The sequence below is a fragment of the Oreochromis niloticus genome, linkage group LG11 (genome assembly GCF_001858045.2).
Source record: "Oreochromis niloticus isolate F11D_XX linkage group LG11, O_niloticus_UMD_NMBU, whole genome shotgun sequence".
Classification (NCBI taxonomy): domain Eukaryota; kingdom Metazoa; phylum Chordata; class Actinopteri; order Cichliformes; family Cichlidae; genus Oreochromis; species Oreochromis niloticus.
In genome coordinates this window covers 16,196,168-16,217,120 of record NC_031976.2, presented here as the reverse complement: position 1 = coordinate 16,217,120, position 20,953 = coordinate 16,196,168, and the positions used below count along the sequence as shown (strand labels likewise).

At 39.9% G+C, this 20,953-nt stretch overlaps 1 protein-coding gene across 1 annotated transcript in view; it reads right to left on the bottom strand.

Annotated features, from left to right (window-relative positions):
* LOC109204093 (myelin-associated glycoprotein-like) overlaps nucleotides 1-7,800 on the bottom strand; it is an 11,618-nt gene extending 3,818 nt beyond the window's left edge. Inside the window, exons 1-3 of the mRNA XM_019364296.1 lie at nucleotides 7,728-7,800; nucleotides 7,142-7,498; nucleotides 4,912-5,202 (exon numbers count right to left, since the gene is read on the bottom strand). Coding sequence (XP_019219841.1) covers nucleotides 4,912-5,202; nucleotides 7,142-7,498; nucleotides 7,728-7,776 — 697 coding nt within the window. The 5' untranslated portion in view covers nucleotides 7,777-7,800. The remainder of the gene's footprint in view (nucleotides 1-4,911; nucleotides 5,203-7,141; nucleotides 7,499-7,727) is intronic.
* Nucleotides 7,801-20,953: the final 13,153 nt, after the last annotated feature.

Below are 20,953 nucleotides of genomic sequence, written 5' to 3'. Positions count from 1 at the left end.
ATCAGAATTATTGTCTAAAGGCGAAGAAAGATGCCCAACGGATTTACTTCACCAAATGAACCATCCCAGCCTTGCCGTAATGGTCTATCTGATTCACCTTTTATTGTTTATTTTATTTTATTTTCACTTGCTAAATATAGGACAGACTTGACTGGGGAAAAGAAAAGGGAGAAAGAAAGAGGGAAAGAAAAACAGTGGGGAAGAGGAATGGTGATAAAGGGAAACCCCCCCAAAACAAACAAAACAAACAGACAAAAAATACATATATCAATACATATATCAATCACCTGGATCACCTGTTGAGAGAAAAAAAAGAGAGAAATATAATAAACAACATCATCGCGATGATCTATGTGAATATAACAGTAAATACTAAATATTAAATATTATTGTGCAGCACGTAAGATCGACAGCACACAGTGTGCTTTGAGGTAGGAGCCAAAAAGGGTGTAGTTTGTGTGTGTGAGCACCTGTGTGTACACCTATGAGCATGGACGCACTTGTATTCAATGTTCCCTCTAATTTTTCATGTGTCTGAGCGAACACACAAACTCCCTGAGCGATCCCTTGGACCACTGTGAGCGACATCAGACGTGTGCACTGTGGTCACGCCAGCATCGAATCCATCCAAGTTACATGGTTTATTACAATAATCAAATTACAGCATTTACATTTATGTTAGACTACTTTTAATTAACTGCTTTAGCCCACTTACAATGAAAATTTAAAAAATCTTGTTCATGACATGTGTAGTATGTTAACACTATTGGAAGTAAAAATAACTTGAACTCCAATTTTGAAAACACAACTTTTTCTTTTTTTTTTTTCTTCATAAAGCTCTGACTTGTATTATGAGTATGAGTCTGTGGTCTGGGAGAGAGTCCTGTAACTCTCTGTCTGCAAAATACAGTATATAATGACCAATGCTGGGCAATTAATTATATAGCTACTACTTCAAAAAAGTAACTCAGTTTGGCAAACAACAAAGTTTTTTGCAGCTATTTATTTTTTTTAATGCAGCCAAGGTGTTTTTAAATAAACATTTCAAACTATTTACAGAACAATCAGGTGTTCTGCATTAAATCTGATGCCACACAAATCATTTGTGCCACTCCAAAAAATAATTTCTGTCCACTATGAGATAAAGGAGAACAACAGCCTGATACCTGCAGGCCTGACAACAGGAGATGTGTCACTCCTGTAACACCTGTAACATTCAGCAGCCGCCTCAATGTTCTGACACACCAACAAAACTATTGACTACACTACACACTAACTACACAAGATTTGCGCTAAATGTCTCAAATCTCTCACATCTCAGAACACCACCGTCACTCCTAAAACTTCCCCCCGTTTCTTAACAACTAGATGCCACGTTGCCATATCATTTTTTGATTGGTCGACACGGTACTTTTTTCGACCAATAGGAAAGGGTGGGGGTTTTTTGGTGTTGTTTTTGCTCACAGGCGGAGAGTGCTTTCGAGCGTTTTCCTTATAAAACGCCGTTTTTACCGTTTCTTCCCGCAGTAAATATAAACAACGATAGTATTCAGGAAGAAAACCAAACATTGCAGATATTTTTATCATAACTCTGGTTTTACGTGGCCCATCAACACAATTTAAAAACTGGTATAAAGTCCACACTTTTTCCGTCAATTGTTCCGTCTGTCCTGCTCACATCTCCAATGGTTCTACACGTTGTCATTAACGTGGCTTCACTCCACATCAGCCACGCCGCTTTGCTAGCTAAAACACCGGTGTCAGCACAAAAGGACGCTGTCATAGCCTGTCAACGACGTTGATTGGCTGCGTGTATACGAATGTGAATCACATTATTGGCTGGACTATAGGATAAGGTGGCATCGTTCTAATCCCATACAGGAGCAGCCAGTCACTTACTGACCAACACTGCAAAACAGAATTGTTAAAGTTTTAATTTTAATTTCAATTCAGGTTAGATTTTTTTTGTGCGCAACGCAGATTTTTTGTGCGCAGAGACTGTGCCAGCAGTGCGCAATTGCGCACGTGCGCAGCTTAGAGGGAACATTGCTTGTATTTAACAGGTTCCTTCATGTAATGATCTGCTAGAGGGTGTGGGGAGCCATAGCCCCGTCCTCCAGGGCATGAAGCAGGTATGGAGGAGATCAAGGCTCCAGACATCCAGAGGCCCTCAGAACACAAGAGACCAAGGAAGACCAACAGAGGGGCAACCGTGCCACTATCCCAGAAAGAGCTGAGGAGAGCCCCAGATGAGGGGTCACTCAGCAGCCGCGAAGCAGAAGCCAGGGGGGGTTGCAGTGACGTGCCCGTGAGCTGCGCTGGCAGCCAACTGTGCCAGGGTGACTGAGCCCCAGGCTGAGAGGCCGAGGGCACCCCACCCCCGAAGGGGCCCGAGCGAGCCCCAGGCTCCAGGCCCCGACAAGCAGCCACCAGGAGTGAGCCGGTGCGTACCTGGATGCCCATCCCCGGACACAAAGAACCACCAATGCACTGATGTCTGAGGGCGTCTGCCACTGGCAGGGGAAGTGGTGGGGAGAGATAGGTCTCCATACCATGGAGGGCCTGAGATGTCCCTAGAGAGGTGGCGTCTGCAGGGCTCGCAAAATCGCTAGCCCGACGTCCCGGGGCTAGCGATTTTTCCAGTCGGGCTACCAAAATCTATCTCAGCCCTGCCCGTCGGGCTATCATAGGAAGGGAAAATATATGTCAATGCTTTTGCATTCTTTCGAAAATATAGCTGAGTAATTATGTCATTGGCATCGACGAGCCTCTGTCAATATGTGAAATCGAGTTTGAATTTGCGCTTCTTTTTTTTGGCTTTCACTTTGCGATCGTGCGAACTGTGTATAGTGAGCGGCAGCACTGATTGGTGAGTGACAGATTAATTGCGCACCAATTCCTCTGGCATCGTCTTATCACTCATTAGCTACTATTCAAACGTGACAAGTGAAATTTCCCGCAGCAAACTTAAACATGTGATAGAGGTTGATTGCGCAGAGAATCGCTGACCGTTATGCAAGTACGTGTGTAAAAACAGATGGATTTACGCGGGAATTTTAGTTCTGCTGAGCCAAATAAGACAGGTCAGGGTGAAGAAGGGGCAGCCAAAGAAAAGCCGACCACAAAACGGAAAACTTATGACAAATCAGACTGAGGCAAAAAGAAAGCGTAGCTTTTTTGGTTTCATGGACAAAAGAATTTCTGTGGCTGGAATATGACAACGTTAATACCATAATGTTCTGCCGGGTGTGTCGTGAGTTTCCCTCGCTATCTGAGTCAACAAGCGCCTTTGTAACTGGGACCAGTAATTTTAAGAAAGACCCCATCAGAATCCATGAGAAATGCATTGTTGCTCAGTCTGCAGTATCTTTCCCAGAACAAACATCCATCCATCCATCCATTCGCTTCCGCTTATCCTTTCCAGGGTCGCGGGGGGCGCTGGAGCCTATCCCAGCTGTCATAGGGCGAGAGGCGGGGTACACCCTGGACAGGTCGCCAGTCTGTCGCAGGGCCAACTGCGACAGACCCAGAAGGAACCTTGAAAATATTCCTGGGAACTAAAGTACTTTGGATGGAAAAATGGCTCAAGATACCCATACAACAGCAGTTGCAAAAACATACTAAAAATAAACCAAGCACAACAAGAAGTCCTGAAAAAGCTGTTTAGAACCGTGTACTATGTTCCAAAGAGTGAACTACCACTGGCAAAATGTAGCCGTGTTTGCAAACTTCAAAAAGCAAATGGCCTCGATCTTGGTTCCACTTGCCTCTTACCCGTGATTTCAGTGGAAATTTCAGATTCAGGATCTGACACAGACTGATTCATGTTCTACACAGTTCCAAATATTTGAGTTGATGACTGTAATTTTTATACAATTGTTGTAATTTGTGTTTTAACAATTTTTTTGATGGATGTTTTGTTTCCTTTACAATATTATACTTTAATGTATATTACTGTAAAGGAAACAAAACATCCATCAAAAAGTTGTTCTCATGTTTTTTTTCGGGCTAGTTAAATTTATTTTGGGCTACCAAAAACTGAAGAGTGCCTGCCCGAAGGGCTACCAGGGATTTTGAAATTTTGCGAGCCCTGGTCTGATACCCAACCTGACATATAGACACAAACAAACAGGCACACACAGATACAAACATCCATTCCCACCCTCATGCTCTCATATGCAATTACTCAGCACTCACCCAACGTGGAGACAGACATAAATAGACACTGTACACACAATCATACTCCCCAAGCGTACTCTATACCCCAGGTCTAGGTACCCTTGCCCCTGGAGGGGGAAACTGCACCCAGACCCAGGTAGTGTTACCCTTTTCCCTGGGGTGGAGAGAAGCAGACCGCCCCGACTCCGCAGCAGCAGGGAGGCCCCACATTCCAGACCCCAATCAGATGGCCAACTCCTCCTCCCAGCCCCCCCGCCCAACAGGCAACAGAGAACAGGGGTGTGTGAAGACTCCCTCCGCCCGCTCATATGTAGTGTTGATGCATGTGTGTTCGAAGGTGCATTTAAAACCCAGGAGGGCATGGAGCTACCTGCCAGAGAGCAGCAGGTAAGCGCATAGCCCCTCCTGCTAGCCCTCAATGTCTACGTGTATTTAAAATTGAGAGGTGGGCAACGACGCCAGGGGTGAGGTGTACACCCTGATGGTAATTTGGATTCCGTGTAGCGTTCACACCCCCAAGATCCTATATGTATGTGTAATGAGAGTGTGAGTAATGTGATTTCCCTCTTCGCTTCTGTTTTACATATAATCCCCTTTCTTTTGATTTGGGCTTTCTTTTGTCTGTTTAAACATGTAAATGATACATCAAAAAATACTCCACAATTTTTAGTTTTAAAATGCTTGAGGAATTTGTCTTTTATCATCAACATATATTTAGAAATGCACACTTACATTTTACTTTAAGGGTCTTGGATGTTTCTTGGTGCTTTCCTCCATGGTATGTAACTCTGCATTGTAACAGTTTGTTGTGATCAGTGCGGTTTGAGCGAAACGTTAAAATTGATGTTGCCTTCCACTGGCCATCATGAAGCTTTTGTGCTTGAAAATGCTGCTCTCCAGAGTGACTCCAGTGAAAAGCTGGTGGATATGTGGGGCAGGAGTGAAACACAGAGCAGGATGCAGACACAGGTTGACCCTCCTTTATGTCCTCATGCGCAGAAAAATCAATGGCATTTGGTTCACCTGGGTTAACAAGAAAGATCATGAATAATCAAGTTTTCTGTGAGAACACTTAATGTACTCGGCAGTTGATACTGTATTTTATAAAGCTTTGACTTATGAACTTGCCTTCCTTATATTAATGAAATTTGTTGATACTGTATTTTTCGGACCATAATATGGACCGGATTATAAGATGCACTGTCGATGAACGGGTCTGTTTTCATACATAAGACGCATTAAGCGAAACAAAACAGTCAGATAAGTCAAACCTTACTCAACTCATTCTTCTTGCTTCCTCCACTTCCGTACCATTGATTCATTAATGTTGAATTCTCTCGCATCTGCTCTATTCCCATGTTGTTGCAGTATATTAATGACTAACCTCATATTGTGGATGGATTATCTCAGTTGTTCTCCTGACTGAAGTTTGGTCCGTTTACAGCATCCTGCGTTGCGATTGCATTTGTCCCTAACCATCGGGAACCCTCCCATTAATGAGTGGAAAAAATTTTGCGTTCATCCTCCAGCTTCACTGTGTTTATGTTATGCTAACATAGCTGTGCCGCTAGCGATTATGTAGCAAATCATTATGTACCAGCTAATTCAACTTCAGTAACCCTACAAAAGTCACCGCTACTCAGTTTTCTGTCTTCGTTTATGTTGGAAGTGATAGCAGAGCTGTACGATTTAATTTTTTCAGAAATCTCTCAGTCAGAACATGCTATATCATGTTTAGGTGGAAACTAGCGCGCTAACTTCCTGCTAAATTCTGACTCCTTACATTTCATAAATTCTGTTTTCATGGATGCCTGGATGTTAAACTTAATTGTTACACCTGGTAAAGCAGCAACGCAGATCATTTTATTAAAGATGAAACAATTCTTTAACTCAGTTTTTAACTCTCAGTGATGCTGCAGTGTTCGTTTGACTTTGGGACCTGAAGCAGAGTTTGGACCCAGATTACTCCGCGAGGCTCCTGACTACAGTAGCCGTAATTCTCTGACAGTCCATCAAGCGTATCAAGCTTTGTACTAAAACACTTTTTGACAGATTTTTGAGCGTACCACATAAAATCGGTTCGAGGTCAGTAACCACAACCAGAATTCACACATAAGCCACACCGGATTATAAGGTGCACTCTCGATTTTTGAGAAAATTAAAGGATTTTAAGTGCACCTTATGATGCAGAAAATACGTCAAACATGAAAAAAATGTTGAAAATCACCAGCAGAGTCTAGTGAGGTTATTAATACATAACACAGATATATTACTAACACATATTACAAGGAAGTATGGGGGGAAAGAATAGGAAGAAAGATATTTCCTGTTTTGTTTGAGTTGCTGTTCATGAAAAAAGAATCAGCTGTGGTTAGAAAATATAACAGGAAAAGAGTGGTGGCTTCATTTGGAATGATTTAATCTTTCCATGTCTGCATGTTTCCAAACCGATGCAAGATGTACTTTCAGTCTGATTTCAAGCTTTAGAATGTAGGGAAAAAAAGAATTGGACACAACATCACACATAAACTCATATACTGAAAGATAAAATGAATTAGCCTGATTTAATAGCACAAATGAGGAACATGAAAACAGAAATATTAAAGAAAAAAACCCCTCTAAACCAAATCAGTTTGTATTAACCACAAAGCCCGTCTTTCAAGGTTCTAAGTAATTAGTTACATTGGGCTTTCAGAAGCAAAATGTAAGGAAAACAGCCACAAACACTGCTGGATAATACTGATAATAAAGTGCTCTTATCGGTTGACTTGCTGGTTCATAAATGCATTGTCAGAGCTTAGGTTTGAATGAGTTAGGTAACAAAGCAAAAGCGTATCTGTTATTAGTACAAATGAATCAGGTCAGACCAGAAAACTAGCAACAACACTGAACAAACAGAGACAATACTAAGCTTGGAAAATGCGATTTTATTATTGGCAATATTAATTAACATTTTACTTACGAATCATTAAAATGGAGACTTTCTTATTTAAGTAGGAAAAACTGTTGTAGCCTCCAAGTTCAATCCTGAAGTGAAAAGGCCCTCCATCGTTTTGTTGAAGATTTTCAATCATCAGAGAACAGTTACTCTTGCTGATGTCTCCAAGAAGTTTTGTTCGTCTCCTATATTGCTCCAGCATTTTAGACTCAGTTGGATGATAGATGACTTGATTCCCATCATTGGTCCAAATCCCTGTGAATGTTTGGACCTTTGCATTTGGGTAGTTATAAGAGCAAGGGATCACCACACATGAGCCAAGGAGACCTTTTACTGAGGATGGGACATCAATAGTCCAAGATGACGCTTCTGTTTGAGTAACTGTAATAAAATGCACACCAAAGTGTGAAGAAATGAAGCACAGAAACAGGTTGATCAATGAGAGACAGGAATCTTAAATTTATGAAACAAAATGCTGATTCCCCTAAAAACCGCCTGGACAACAAAAGATGCATTATAAGACACAAAACTGACTCTTCAGTTCTGTAACTGGCAAATAAGTAAGTAAACATTACCTCTATTTATACACATTGTACAAAATGTATCATACCTTTGACACAAATGCATATGAAAAACAAAAGCCACTGCCAAACATCCATCGCTTCTTCTTATTTCCACATCTAAAAGAAACAAAACAAATGTGTGTGTGTGGGTGCTTTTATTTCCTCTGTGGACAAGTGATGTCAAGTTTCCATTCTGCTTTTAATACTCACTTGATCCACTTTACCACAACGTCTCAGTGTATAATGGGGAAGCAGGTCATACTTATCAATATTTATCCTATTTGAATGATTTGCCAAGGTTTTATCAAAGGAATGTTAAGAAAATAACAGAAGAACTGCTATGGACTTGTAGAAATTAGATAAGATTATAAAATAACACATTTTATTTTTCAAAAGTTGAATTTCAGCATTCATATGTAACGTATTAATAATAATGATAACAATAACAATAATAATAATGATAATAATAAGAAGAATGATGTACGAGGTATTTGTCATGTCTTTAAGCTTATGTTGTATCTATACTAGAGATGGCACGATACCACTTTTTTATGTCCGATACCGATACCGATATCATAAATTTGGATATCTGCCGATACCGATATGAATCCGATATAGTGTGTTTTTTAATCAATAAAACTGTTTTTTTAAATATCTTGCTGCAATTTGTATAAGTTCATACTCAAGTTTACATAAACAACAACACTAAAGCTATTCTGTTATACCTGTGTGTAAAAAAAAAAAAATACACTGCACCCAAAATATTTCATAGTTCAGCAACACTGATCAATCTAATAAACTTAAACCTACTCCATCCTCCCTATTCTGGTATTTTAAAGAGTACTTAGCAGAAATATTAAGCAACCTAACTAATAGGGTTGCAAACTCCCAGCAAAAAAAAAAAAGGGAACCACCCCCCACCCTCCACCTCATGATGCTTAATCGACGTAATCAACTTTAATTTGATGCAGGGTGAAAAAAAATGCACAGAAATAAATTATTTTTCAAGAATAATTAAACAGATTCAACATCTTTCTTCTACGGAATTGCAGAATTCACAGATGGTATCTTCCCAAAGGAAAAAGTACTATAGCTTACTAGGTTATATTAGACTTAACAGTTACTATATTCAGTAATGGACTTCTATACATTTTACATCAGATTAAAACTTTGGGTGTAAGATTCAGATAATTATTTATTAAAAGCTAGACATTTTAAATGAGAATAAGAAAGAAAAGTATGTCTTTGTGCCCCCTTTTCCCTGTTCATGCCCTATCGGCCCCCCTGGCTAAACTTTGCTAGATCCGCCCCTGCACAGTTACCAGCCGTCAGCTACGTAGAAAAGGATCCTGGTGTAGAAAGTAATATTAAATAAATTCTAACAACAGCTTATCAAGCTTAAACGTGCTGCTGTTGTTCAGCCGCTGGTTTCCTCTTTCTGGTGCAAAGTGGGCCAAAAACAAAGAAGAGAGACGGACTCGCGACAGAAAAGCCGATCAGCTGATCATTAAGCAGTTTCACGATTGAAGTAGCAACAGGAAGGTGAGGGAGAGAGAGAGAGGCAGTCGCTCTATATATCGGTTGTTAAGCTTAACATGGGAACGCTTTACAAACATTCAGAGATGAACTTACACACTTGCTTTACTTCTCTCTGGGATAACTTCCTCGGAGATGAAATGCTGGTTTGGTAGCGAGGCTACAAATACACACAGCTGCTCTATCACGTGATGCATACTGCTCCGACATGCTACGGTTATGAGCCGTGTTACACCGTGTCGCAAGTTTTGTGAGGTGTTTTTTTGATATTTAATGGATCGGATTACATTTTTTATTTCTCGCCGATATCCGATCCAGTAATTTAGGTCAGTATCGGACCGATACCGATACGTAATATCGGATCGGTCCATCTCTATTCTCAACATGAACTACTGTTACAGCAACAGACATGGACTACTGGTGCCCCACACAACAACTCAATGTCCACTATGTGAAGGAGCCAAATACATGCCTTCTCCTCTCATTAATCTATAGCACCAAATCATCAGTCAGTCACCTGTGACCTCGCCTCTTCACCTCTGTCCGAGCTACAACATGGCAGAGCTGCCTCTGTCACCTGATAAATAACAGTGAGACATTCCAAATACATGCAGTCACACATGTGCTTCAAATACAGTAATGAACCAACAAGTCAACATCCAATTTCACCTGTGATCTTGTATCACCTCTGAGCTTTGTGTTGGTTCTTCTGTCGCCTGACAAATAGGACATACATAACAATAAGAATAAAATGGGTAGCTGCTTCAGTGTTTCTGTCAGATTGTGCAGATCTTGACTCATCAGTAATGTTTGTAGGGTGAGTGCATTTTTAAAACAATTTGTGCAAACTGCACTACAAGGTGGACTATTTGCAAAATCATGACTACCTCATGTTATTTTGTCTCAAAAATTAACCCTATGAATATGTCAGTACCATTAGGATGAAATTATTGTGTCACCAACATTTTAACGTTAGATATATAATTTTAACAGCCTCTGTAAACTAATATCCTGGCTTGCTTGAGGCTGCCGTTTTCTCTGACAGTTTCAATCAAAATTAGAAATGCTACTCTGAGACTGAGAGAACTAATAGTGCTGCATGTTGTGCAGTTAGTTTCCAAAACACGTTATTCATGGTTACATACAATTTTAGACCAAAGCTTAGCATAGCCTGTAACGTTATTATGACGGACACATTTTATGAGTTAACTTGGCTTTAAGTGACTTACAGGTTTCTTTGAAAAATACTTTCCTATATCCAGGTTCTTCCATTTTGCTGCCATCCTCCTCTCCTCCTGCGCGGAACTGCAAGGAGGAGAGGAGCTTGCCGCTGCTAAAACTAAACAGAGCTCCCTGAAAGGCACAGCCAATCACATTGGTCATATTTGTCACATGAGGTAGGACTCCAGTAGAGAACGTAATTTAACTCTTTCTGCACCGCTAGGTGAATGAGACGTTGACAGATCGTTTTTTTTTCTTTCTATCGGGTTTTGTTTTTCTTTACTCGAAGAGATCAAATTATTGGTGGGGACAATTCAATAACCGCTGGTAAATCTGTACAATACTTTTTAAGACAGACATACAACATTTAAATTTATGCTTTAAACTTTTTGATACAGTTTATGGTTAAAGCTGGAACAGGTATCCATTAAAACTCTAGGCTGCTGGTGGCTTCACACAAAGCACTGAGCACTTCTTCTTCACAGCAAATTGGCCAGTGAGTACGTAAAAGTCATTTTCTGTTCTTTTGTTTTACTGAACACAACAGTTAGGGAGTGACAAGACAGCAGTCCTGATACAATAGCTGTTTTAGTAATACATGTTCTTCAGAGTGTACACAGGAATGTTGCTTTGCTGACAGACCTTTCCTTAGAACTAAGAAAAGCTGTTGTATTGTGGTATTCATCAACCTGAAACAAACTGACTACCTCAAAATGTCTTGCTTCATTCACATCACACCGGTTGAGAACCACTGGTCCAACAAAGAAAAAAGCTTAATGCTACTGGCTGTTAGCATTAGCTTTCTTCTAAAATTATGATGGATGGAAATTATTGCTTGGAATAACTTTCAGTTACAGATTTTTTTCTTTGCATTTGTAAAGACAGTAGGGTGAAAAGGCAAGAGAACAGTATAGCATCTTAAACCGGTATTTCTGGTTTTCAGTGATACTGTATACTGTACCTTATTCATACACGTGATGATATATCGTCGGCAACAACAAAACGTAATTATAATTTGTGTGTGCAGTTCCTTTCATTACACCTAAACCACAGTAAGTTTAATTTTTTACGGTACTTTGTGCTTACCTGCGCAGCAACTTTTGATGATCTAGACTCAGAAAGCACTGTTACAGGTCCTATGAAATGCTTCTAATCTGAATGAATGAAGCCTTTATTTGTCACTTGCAGTTGTTTGCAGCAAAATCATACCCCTTCCAACCATACATACATGACACAAACATCACATTGCGGAGACAGGTCCGAACAGGTAGCATAAAGAAAAACAATGAAATGTGCATGTATGAATGAAATGTAAGAGCAGTGGAGGAGGAAAAAAAGAAACTCTACTCAGACTGAGCTCCTGATAGGGGATGAGTATGAGAACAGAAAACAAAAAATCCTCAGCACAAAATCACATGAATCTTCAACACCATGAAAACACATGGCAAGCAACAGGGCTGGCTAAAGGGGTTAGAGTAAGCCAATGTAGACAGCAGCATTGGGTCATGGCATCTCTAGGCAGTCCAGCTGACCCGCCGTCTGCATCGCATGGGGGGCAAGCATCAGAGGAGTTTGGAATGGGGGAGGGGAGTGAGTGTGCATCTGCGTCCTGTTTTCAGCCTCAGAGAGTGTCCTTTCACCCAGTTAAGCTTTCTTCAATTTCCGATAAGCCAGGGCCAGTCAGATCAGCAAGAACCCCATTATCGTGGTTCCAAATAGGTAGATGTCTTCAATGTCCTCAATCGACAGTCCCGCCAGGCACACGGTGCACAACTTCTATCATCCATCCATTGTGTATCCGGCAGGGAACATCCCTCCAGTACACTCGGGCTGTCCCGAAGGCTCCTCGTCGAGAAGAGGGTGTCAATTGCATTTAGGGACCAGTTAATCAAATCCATAATTCTTCTTTAGGTTTTAGAGAACAAGACCCAGAGACTCTCTGAGGGTTAGAGTTAGACAAGACTAGAGAAGGACATAAGAAGTAAAGCAGGAAAGATAAGGTGAGGGAGAGTGGGGAGTCCACCTCCGTCAGAGCCAAAGAAAGACACCCAAGTGATGGAAATGATTGCAATAAAACTCTAGCCTGCAATGGAAATGAGGACTGTTAGGTTTATACTATTGATTGTCATTTACGCTTAGAAATATATATATTTATATATGCTTAGAAGTATATAATCATTTGTAGATTGAAAGAATGTCTCATCCTAGGAGGTCTGTAACAACTCTGTGTAGTGTAAAGAGGGGAGTGCGTTCACTCCTCTTCAGAGTGTTCTGGTATAGATCACACACCTCCTAGGGTCATGAGAGAGGTCGTATCTTCTCCTGCTGATATATGGTATAGCAAACACATGTATATCTGTTTGAGTGTAAGAGCCCTTTGTTTAGATGGACCGCTAGACTCCTGGCACCAGCTTTGGGGAGTCGTACACAGGGCCACACACACACACACACACACACACACACACACACACACATACCTACACTATGCACAGACTGGTACCCTTTGTTCACGTGTACGCCTATGTAAGACGTCATATGTTAATGAACTTATGCATATTCATATAACCTCAATAAAGAGCAGTGATGCAAGGGAGCAGACGAGAGCGACTGGGGTCAAGCGAAGGAATGGCGCGTGTCATAGTTCTCTCCCTCGTGCACGAGATCAAAGAGCTCTGGTGACTTGCGTCTTGCTTTTTGCTGTTTTAGTTGAATTGTCTCGTTCCAGCGAGGGGTTGTGCTAGACAGACCCATCAAGGACTACTGCATCTCAGCAGCAGGTAACAGGCATACAGCATTTAGTGTCTGCATGGTTGTTCTTTTCTGCTCAGAGAAATGTTCAGTGATTCTTCATCTGAGCCAATACAACAAAAGCAACATGTTCATGTTCCTTGACATATAGATGAAGCAGCAGCATATAATCTGCAAGGCTTAGGTTTGGAGCAGTGCAGCCAAGATATGTGAGGTAGCTGGAAAAAAGGACAAACTGAAATATTGAGCTCAATAGGACTGTTTTTTTGTGTTTTTGTTATGACAGGTTATTATTATTGTTATTATGGAAATTGTAAAATGTTTCATTTTATTTTCACTTTTCTACAAAATAATAACTATTGTCACTCATTTCCTGTCTCCAGCCATTTCATTTCGCATTCACCTCAGTTCCTATTGTAATCCTGTTGAACCTAGCAACTGGTCTGTACTTTTGGCTGTCCTATACTACTTAACGTGAGTCATGGGTTACAGTAAGGACTTAGGAAAAGAGAAGAGAAATGTGCTGGGAACTGGAACAGACTGAGGCTAGTCTCTTCTTAACAACCATGTGTCTGTGATATAACTAAAGTTTTGTCACAATGTGTTCTAACACAGGTGTTTTATGGAGGTCATATAAACACGAAAAAAACTATGAAAAATACCCGTTTATTACAAAAGCTTGCATTTTAAAGAAGAAGCAGGACAAAGCTTTCTTTTGATGTTAAAAAGCTGCTAGATCTAGGCTCAGTGTCAGTTTTGTGACTGAAAGTTGATGACAGGAGTATTTTTGGATCTGAACCAATGGGATATGTATTTGTAAGAGTTTCACTTTCGGCAGGAGAATAAACGAGTCAAGCAATATAAATTAGACAGTCTTGAAATTTTCTGCAAATCGCACAAAATCGAATGTTCAAACACAGTCTTCTGGTCGAGATATTTGCTATGAGAACAGTTTATTTTCATAGTCGGTGGATGTTATCAGAAAGAGTGTGTAATAGGCGCTTTGTGTGAATGGTTGTAATAGTATGGAGGACCACAAGAGCCACGCGCATCGAAATAAAAATCTCTGTGCTTTAATAATGAATTGTAGAATAAATTCTGCAATTGTAAATTCATTTTTGAATTCCAATTTAATAAACTGCATTTCAAAATCCTTTTTCCAATTGCATTTCAAAATCCTTTTTCCAATTGCACTTTAATAAACTGCATTTTAAAATCCTTTTTTCAGTTGCACTTTAATAAACTGCAGTTCAAAATCCTTTTTCCACTTGCAATTTAATAAACTGCAGTTCAAAATCCTTTTTCCACTTGCAATTTAATAAACTGCAGTTCAAAATCCTTTTTCCACTTGCAATTTAATAAACTGCAGGTCAAAATCCTTTTTCCACCTGCAATTTAATAAACTGCAGTTCAAAATCCTTTTTCCACTTGCAATTTAATAAACTGCAGTTCAAAATCCATTTCCCTTTCCTGTTCGCTCCGGGATTAACTGCTGGATTAGCTCTTCGATTAACAACTTGCTGGAGGCTATTCAAATTAGCCACACCGTGGGATGTAAGGAGCTCTCTGATTGGTTGGTCAGACACAGGCTGTCTGCCAGGCTGGATTTTTCTAGCTCATAGCTTCTCCCTGCTACAAAGCGTGTGTGCTTGTACAAAGGCCGTTCAGCGTCGGGATTTACACTCGGCTCGACACGGATATGTGAAGAATGAAGGGACCCTGCAGCGAAACGGAGAGCCAACCTCTGACTGAGTGCCTGTCTACACAGTCTGACCACCTGTTGAAGGTAAGGTGCTAACGTGGCTAACGCTAGCATCACCGCACGTAGCCCCGTTATTTTAAGATCATCTTAGCTAATGAAAGTTTTACGTCGCAGCTGTACGAGCTCGCTACGTGTTTTGTAAGCTGCTGTGCTCTTCACAAATAAAGCTGGAAGCAGCTCAGACTGTTAGAACCAGCACTGAGGCCCGTTACATTTATACAGTGTTAGAGCAATGGCTCCAACCTACAGCCTTTAAAATAGCGATTACAATGCTGACAGTAAACTCGTCAGTCCAGATGTTACCACATTACTCTATGGTACTTGGAGTTAAAAACAACTGAGACAGGTTGATTAAAATAACAGCTGTCAGTTCTCTCATTCCTTATATCAAGACTGGAGATCACACTACTGATTTCAGTTCATTTAATATGTGAGTGCACAGATTCATTCTCAACTGGACATAAATGATGATCAAAGGTTGTATATATGATGAATTCATCAAATCCCAGCCTCTAACACAGTGCGCTGAATCTTAGCTTTGAATGTCCAGTATATTCTAATCAGTGCAATTTAAGCATTCACTGAACCTATAGTATCTACACCTGTGTGGCAAATGTGTGGTAAAGATACAGATAATGAAATTTAATTATTAATACAATATACATCATGAAAAATGAAAGCTGAAATTGATTCAGTTTAGTACTTTTCTCTGTATGCTCTGTGATTATAAAGGCCTTAAATTCTGTGATATATACTGTAAATGATTTTCACAGAGGTCTTAAAGTACTTAAATCACTGCTGATAGTCTGGTTGTTTACATTTTCACATGTTTTTGTGTCTGTAGGGCTGTTTGATGACGATTTGGACTCCTCTGGGAGATGAGGACACACCCACATCTGTTCCATACTGCAGCCATTGATGGTGTTACAGCTCTGAGTCAGCTTTGGGCCATCAGATGCACACACTGGAAAACCAGCACCTGGACTTCATGCAGGAGAGACTGCCTCAGTGATGGACTCTGCATCCTCTAATCTCTTTCTTCTTTAACACACGATTAAAATCACTCCAAAAGAGTGTAAACTTACTGAGGAAGTCTCTAACTTGTACACATTTGTACATTTACTTGTTTTATGAGTTATTTTTAAGAAGAGTAAAGTTATTGACATAAAGTTGTTATTCTTCTGTATTTATTCTTTTGTATCATGTACCACAGTCATACTGAACTTTATAGACCTGGTGAATTGGAGAAAACAAAAGATCACACACACACACACACACACACACACATATTTTATATATATTTATCACTCATCTAGGTGACTTCTCCAGTGTCACGGGTGACTGATGAATGTATCTCCCACTGGAAACCACTGTGTCCAGTTAAAGTCAATCGACTTTTTTTAAGGAGAGTTGTTAGATGCTGTGCTCATGAGGACAATGGGTTTTAACTTGCAGCACAACACAAAGCTGCCATACTGGATCAACGATCAAAACACTTAATTGAGCAGAATTAAGTCAAAATGTAATATCCTCATATGATGACACATCACACATGATCCAGCATTGTTCTAAGAATGCAAACTTTCTTATTGGAAGTTTCCACAGCTGCCAGAAAGGGACAGATTTCTGTCTGGTCTTAATGAGTGGTCGTTGCTCTCTTGTTTTCTCTGGAATTGCTGCACAGAGGATGTAACACCCATGATAAGCACTGAGGTTTGTGTCCTTGTCAGAAATCAGCAATACTCAGCTTCCAGGTAAGGAAGAGTGGAACCAGAAGATATTCAAATGCATCTCTCCACAGCTGCTGATGAATTCTACAAAAAACAAAGTTTGTTAAAAACACTTGCAGGTGAATCACCACTGATTTATCAGTGACATCCATTTACTCAAAAATTACTGACAAGTGGATAACTAGAATATATATATATATATATATATATATATATATATATATATATATATATATATATATATAATTTCAAAATGTCCTGTACAAAATGGAACTGTATATGACAAATGTGGTGTGGTGCTTGTGGAATTTTTAACAAGGACCCTACAAAACTTTACAGTACTCATGCTGCCAAACTTTTGACAGCTAGGTGTGCAGTAGGGCTGGGTATCATCACTTATTTCTAGAATCGATTCAATTCCGATTCACAAGGTCCCGAATCGATTCGATCCACGATTCGATTAAATTCGATTTGAATCTGGGAAATTTTGACAGTCAGAAATATAATTCAGATCAGTACATTGACATATTTTTGTATCTATAAAAAGGAAGCTGACACACGCAAGTCTTTATCAAAGGTGTGAGCGTCACAGCAGATGCCTTTGTGTCAAAGTAGCTGAAGATAAAACAGAAAAACATGAAGGTGGTTGTCCTCGCCTGGGATTTTATAAAAATATTCTGCAGTACATCAAAAACGAAAGAAAACCATTAATCAACATATGAACGTTACCTCTGACGTTACAGTGGTTTTATTAGAGACACGGCTAAGCGTTTTGCATTTTGCATAATTTTAAAAAGTTTAAATTTGTTCAGTATTGAACGGCAGAAATTCGGTTTTCTTTTCGGAAGAATGTAAAACGAAAAAAAAAAAAAAAACAGCGGCCGACAGCGCTGTAAACAACAGTAGAGTTGTGCGTAACAACCAAGCGAATAATGCAGAAAACAGTACACAGAGAGAGAGAGAGCTGTGCATGAAGTGTGATTTTATCGTGGGTGAAGCAAAACAGTAAAAGTCAGAGGGAATTCATGACGATGTTTACGTGAAGCGTAGTTTGGATCTTCTTTTGCTGCTGGTTCGGTCAATATTGTTTGGAGAGAGATAAAACTAACAGCTTTAGAATCAGCGCAAAAAGGGCGTGAACACAAAGTGCTACCCGCCGAAATATCAGAATCAGGGAGCTGTCGGCTTTCAGCACCGACCGTGTCCATGCAGTTGTTGTGCCAGAAAGTGATTGCCGTCCGTGGGAGCGCGCGCAGACGCTTAAAGCTGCAGCGCCCGTCGGGTGAGAAAGGCGACATCTCACTGATTCTGATCCGCGGGTCCGCGCTGTGTGTTTACGTCCCTGTGCAGAATCCGTGTACCTGCTCTCATTTACTGTCTTAGCTGTTTGGTGGTTGTTGAAATTTTGTGAGGTTTCACTCGAGATTCTGGCTTTTCTGGCAAAATAAATTAATATTAAAAAAATCGATTCAGGATTTTAATGAATCGATTTCACGTTATCCAAGCCAGAATTGATTTTAATCGATGAATCGATTATTAAAACCCACCCCTAGTGTGCAGTTCCTGCTTTAAATGCATTCAAAATCTAAGTGATAAGAGGCCAGAAATGTTTGAACTCGCTTATGAACCTACATCACTGAGGCCGTCTCTCCTGCATGAAGTCCAGGTGCTGGTTTTCCAGTGTGTGCATCTGATGGCCCAAAGCTGACTCAGAGCTGTAACACCATCAATGGCTGCAGTATGGAACAGATGTGGGTGTGTCCTCATCTCCCAGAGGAGTCCAAATCGTCATCAAACAGCCCTACAGACACAAAAACATGTGAAAATGTAAACAACCAGACTATCAGCAGTGATTTAAGTACTTTAAGACCTCTGTGAAAATCATTTACAGTATATATCACAGAATTTAAGGCCTTTATAATCACAGAGCATACAGAGAAAAGTACTAAACTGAATCAATTTCAGCTTTCATTTTTCATGATGTATATTGTATTAATAATTAAATTTCATTATCTGTATCTTTACCACACATTTGCCACACAGGTGTAGATACTATAGGTTCAGTGAATGCTTAAATTGCACTGATTAGAATATACTGGACATTCAAAGCTAAGATTCAGCGCACTGTGTTAGAGGCTGGGATTTGATGAATTCATCATATATACAACCTTTGATCATCATTTATGTCCAGTTGAGAATGAATCTGTGCACTCACATATTAAATGAACTGAAATCAGTAGTGAGATCTCCAGTCTTGATATAAGGAATGAGAGAACTGACAGCTGTTATTTTAATCAACCTGTCTCAGTTGTTTTTAACTCCAAGTACCATAGAGTAATGTGGTAACATCTGGACTGACGAGTTTACTGTCAGCATTGTAATCGCTATTTTAAAGGCTGTAGGTTGGAGCCATTGCTCTAACACTGTATAAATGTAACGGGCCTCAGTGCTGGTTCTAACAGTCTGAGCTGCTTCCAGCTTTATTTGTGAAGAGCACAGCAGCTTACAAAACACGTAGCGAGCTCGTACAGCTGCGACGTAAAACTTTCATTAGCTAAAATGATCTTAAAATAACGGGGCTACGTGCGGTGATGCTAGCGTTAGCCACGTTAGCACCTTACCTTCAACAGGTGGTCAGACTGTGTAGACAGGCACTCAGTCAGAGGTTGGCTCTCCGTTTCGCTGCAGGGTCCCTTCATTCTTCACATATCCGTGTCGAGCCGAGTGTAAATCCCGACGCTGAACGGCCTTTGTACAAGCACACACGCTTTGTAGCAGGGAGAAGCTATGAGCTAGAAAAATCCAGCCTGGCAGACAGCCTGTGTCTGACCAACCAATCAGAGAGCTCCTTACATCCCACGGTGTGGCTAATTTGAATAGCCTCCAGCAAGTTGTTAATCGAAGAGCTAATCCAGCAGCTAATCCCGGAGCGAACAGGAAAGGGAAATGGATTTTGAACTGCAGTTTATTAAATTGCAAGTGGAAAAAGGATTTTGAACTGCAGTTTATTAAATTGCAGGTGGAAAAAGGATTTTGACCTGCAGTTTATTAAATTGCAAGTGGAAAAAGGATTTTGAACTGCAGTTTATTAAATTGCAGGTGGAAAAAGGATTTTGAACTGCAGTTTATTAAATTGCAGGTGGAAAAAGGATTTTGAACTGCAGTTTATTAAATTGCAAGTGGAAAAAGGATTTTGAACTGCAGTTTATTAAAGTGCAACTGAAAAAAGGATTTTAAAATGCAGTTTATTAAAGTGCAATTGGAAAAAGGATTTTGAAATGCAGTTTATTAAATTGGAATTCAAAAATGAATTTACAATTGCAGAATTTATTCTACAATTCATTATTAAAGCACAGAGATTTTTATTTCGATGCGCGTGGCTCTTGTGGTCCTCCATATAATAGAAGTTGTTATAGTAACGATAGCAGTCTCAAAACTTTGCATTTGGCATATAGTAAGAATATTTGAATTGAATGAAACACACAAATTGGCAAGTGAATGTGTCAAAGCCATTTTCTGTTTCTGTTCTCTTGTTTTACTGAACACAACGATTAGAGAGTGATGTGGCACTAATCTAGATATCCTGGGTTTTTCAGTAATACATGTTCTACGGTGTGTACAGAAGAATGTTGCTGTACTGCCGGATGTTTCCTTTAAACTAACAAAAGCTGTGTTATTGTAGGGTTTCATCAGCCCGAAACACAGTTACAACCTCATAATGTCTTGCTTTGTTCACATCACGCTGGTTGCGAACCACCGGTACAAACCTTAATGCTACTGGCTGTTAGCATTGATACAAATGATGGCTTGGAATACTTCCCAGTTGCTACTATATGAGCTCAGTTTGTGTTACATCTTGCACATTATCTGGAGAGGTATTTTCATTTCTGTTACCTTTATTTTTTAAATAACCATTTCAAACTATTTACAGAACAATCAGGTGTTCTGCATTCAATAAGATGCCACACAAATTATTTGTGCCACTCCAAAAAAATAATTTCTGTCCACTATAAAGGAGAACATCACAGCCTGATACCTGCAGGTCTGACAGCAGCAGCAGGTGTATCACTCCTGTTTCTACCTGGAGACAGCAGTCACCTCATTGTTTTGACACACAACACTGTAAAAAAAAATTGTTGCGAAAACGTAAAAACTCAAGGCAACCCACTGCATTTACGTTTTTAGGTTCTGATGGATAACTTATGATTTCAAGTTTAGGAGAAAAGTTGCTTCAATTAATGTTTTTGTGTTTACAAGACTAATAACTGTGCTTTTT